The sequence below is a fragment of the Herpailurus yagouaroundi genome, unplaced genomic scaffold (assembly GCF_014898765.1).
Source record: "Herpailurus yagouaroundi ecotype Mexico unplaced genomic scaffold, PumYag 100, whole genome shotgun sequence".
Classification (NCBI taxonomy): Eukaryota; Metazoa; Chordata; class Mammalia; order Carnivora; family Felidae; genus Herpailurus; species Herpailurus yagouaroundi.
Genome location: NW_024412391.1, coordinates 85,439,943 through 85,443,381, shown reverse-complemented (window position 1 = coordinate 85,443,381; position 3,439 = coordinate 85,439,943). Strand labels below are relative to the sequence as shown.

At 51.0% G+C, this 3,439-nt stretch overlaps 1 gene segment (V, D, J or C); it reads left to right on the top strand.

The window, feature by feature from the left end:
* Nucleotides 1-1,401: 1,401 nt before the first annotated feature.
* LOC121028119 (T cell receptor gamma variable 4-like) lies at nucleotides 1,402-2,755 on the top strand. The segment is given in 2 exon segments: nucleotides 1,402-1,696; nucleotides 1,783-2,755. Coding segments are annotated over 2 exon segments (381 nt in total).
* Nucleotides 2,756-3,439: the final 684 nt, after the last annotated feature.

Below are 3,439 nucleotides of genomic sequence, written 5' to 3'. Positions count from 1 at the left end.
GGCATCTGAACGGGCAGGTCCCTGCAGACCGCGTGCACCTGGCAGCCACGGAGCCCGTGGGAAAGGCAGGCAGGATGTGGAGCTTTGGCTGAGGTTTCCGGGCTGCCCTCAACTCTTCTGGAAAGTGCCCTGGCCCAGCCCCGCCCCGGCACCAGCAGGGGATGGGGCTGCTTTCTGGGAAGCTGCGGGCGGCCCCGAGCAGCACAGGGCCCGGGAGAGTGAACTGGGCCCTAGTGAGGCTTCCTCTCTCCCCCACTGTCAACCCCTGTTTTAGTCCAGTGTGTTCAGTAGTCATTTGCATAGTCACATTCCCATCCATGTCCCAGCCCAGAAACCCCTGGGTAGCTCAGTTGGTTGAGTGTCTGTCTTCGGGCTCAGGTCATGATCTCACAGTTTGTGCGTTTGAGTCCCACATCAGGCTCTCTGCTGTCTGCGCAGAGCCCAATTAAGATCTTTTGTCGCCCCCCCCCCCCCGCCCCTCCCCTGCTCATACTTTTTTTCTTAAATACAATGAATACACATTAAAAAAAAATTGTATATTTGCATTTTCCCCTTGCACTGACCTCTTGGTTGGTGACACTGTCAACATGAATTTTAAAATATAAATATAAATAAATTATAATCACCACTAATAATGCTAGGCCCAGAGGATATAATTTTTTTTAATGTTGATTTATTTTTGAGAGAGAGAGAGAGAGAAAGAGAGAGAGCACGAGCAGGGGAGGGGCAGACACAGAATCCGAAGCAGGCTCCAGGCTCTGAGCTGTCAGCACAGAACCCAACGTGGGACTTGAACTCACGAGGCGTGAGATCATGACTTGAGCTGAAGTCAGACGCTTAACCAACTCAGCCACCCAGACGCCCCTAGGTCCAGAGGATATAAACGAAGATCTTTTTTCATTCTCACCCTCTCCCCACTCCCCCCTGCCAGGACACGTTGCGCTCCACAAATAAACGCTCGTGTCAATACTGTGCTCTTTTCTGTGCCGTAGTTTTATAGTTTCTTTAACATTCGTGGGGAGATTTCTCTTGTTAGTTTTTTTGTTTAAGAATTCTCTTTCCATTCTAGTGTGACGGCAGTTTTATATTTTCTTAAGTGTCAACCATGACACGTCTGTCCCAGCAAGGATTTTCTGGGACCATGACACTCATGCTTGTCTGGGACAGTCTGCTCTCGGAGCTGCTCCTGTGACAGCCTCGCATCCCCTGCACGTGGTCCCCGAGCAGAGGATGGTCAGCCAGAGTCCTTGCCCTTCTTCCCTTCCGAGCTTCTGTGATGACACCTGTTATTGTACTCTTTTACAGAGTAGCAATTCTAGCATATACGGGGCGACATCTCATTTAATCGAGCGATCAGTGCGGTGCTCAGGTGTAGTCCATTTCCAGTGAAGGGATTACTATTATTGCTGGTGCTCTTGCTCCACCATTTCTCAGCACCTGACCATTGATGGTTCCTCTCCCCCTTGTGGTCAGATCTGACTCTGCCCTCAGGTCCCTCCCACTTTCCCACCTCTCTCTCCCCAGTACCTGCAGGCACCTAAGGGACACAGAGCTCAGACCCTAACCTGCCCTCTGCCACCCACCCAGTCTCCTTCCAGCAGGTGCAGCCGGGAAGTCACCCTGGGCTTCTCTCCACAGGTGGGAAGCAGAACCATGCTGGGTCCCCTCGCCTTCCTGTGCGCCCTCCTGTTTCCCGGTAAGTCCTGATTCCCTCCCCGGTGCGGGTGCGTGGGACGCCCTGAGGTTCCCAGCCTTCCTGTCTCACCTCTGTCCCCCTCGCAGGCAGCTGGGCAGCGATCAGCCTGGGGCAGCCCTCTATGGTCGTGGCGCAGGCAGGCCGCTCAGCCACTCTGTGGTGCAAAGCCAGCACCAAGGTCAGCTACATCCACTGGTACCACCACCAGGAAGGTGCGGCCCCCAAGAGGCTCCTCAGACTGGACATGTCTGGAACGTTTGTGCAGAGAGATGGGGGCCTGAAAGCGGACAAAGTCAATGCCAAGAGGGGCAAGGGTAGCAACAGCTGTGACCTGTCCGTGCTGAAGCTGGAGAAGAGCGACGAGGGCGTGTACTACTGTGCTGCCTGGGAAGCTCACAGCTGCATGTGCTGCTCCGCTCCCTGAGCAAAAAGGTTTCTGATTCCTCGGTCCCTGCCTGCCTGGCACCTTCCACTTGCTCTGGATCCCTGGGGTTGCCCTGAGTCAGCCCTCAGCACCCCTGGCTGTTATGGACAGGCCATTTAAGATTCTGACCACACCCCCTGAAGAATGTGGGAATAAAATATCGTGCAAATAATTTCAAGGCCGAGAGACTCTCTGGGGATTCCGCACAAAATGGGTGCAAGCCGAGACTGGAAGGCAGCTCCTGACTCCAGTTTCTAAGTTGCCGCCCCGCCCACCGCTGGTTCCTGTGCAGAGAGAGAGACTCCTTGATCAGAAGCCCAAGAAACAGTGTGGCTAACTTCGCAGCACCCTCGCCCAAGCCTGGCGCTCACTCTCCTGCGGGGGAAATGATCCTCAGGGCAGGTGCACGCATCGGCCCTGGACGAGACCCCGGGCCCTCCGCCTTCCCCGTCTCCTTGAAAGTGACTCCATATGGGATTTGGGGACCAGCTTCCCTGGACCTCTGTTCTCTCCTCTGTAAAGTGAGGAGGTTTAACTGCTACAATGTGTGACTGATTTTTGTATTAAAGAAAAATTATACCAAAAATATATCACTATGTTCACTAACTTCTTATAAAATTAGTCAACTTCTTGACAAGAAGAGGAAGGAAGAGGAGGAAGAGGAGAAGAAGAAGAAGAAAAAGAAAGTAAGAAAGAAAAGAAAAAAGAAAAGAAAAACTATGTTACTGATTCCCCCACCCCAAACAGGAAAGCCCCTGCTGCTGTGGGGGGGGGGGGGGGAGAAAAAGCTCTCTGAGGAGGTCTAAGCTGAATTAAATACATTTTTAGTTGAAAATTCAAACTTTATGAAATTTCAGTTAAAATTTCAAATTTTTTTGGTAAAAATGATTACTGAAAGTCTAATGATCCTCAGTTTCACTAACTCCTCCTCTATCTCGCTGAGCTTCTGTTTTGTGGATGGAGATTTGTATTTAGGACGCGCCTGCCCATGAAAGAGTCCAACCAACAGTTAGTGCAACATGTCATCAATGAACAGAAACCAGGAATGAGATGGTCTCCAGTAGAATTTCCCACAGCGTTGTGCACAATTTCCTTCAGCAAGATTGTTTGGCCCTTTTATTGCCTGAAAACATGACCCACTTCATTTCATGAAAGATTGCTAGAAAATCAGCCCCATGTGTTCTTTACCTGGAAACTGAGAAAAAGATAGACTTTCAATAGGACTCTGTGTGTCCCCTTCTTTGGGGGCACAGATTTCTCTTCCAGTCAAAAATCAAGCACGGATGATGGGCCGTAAAGTGTGGATTCTGCCAAAAATT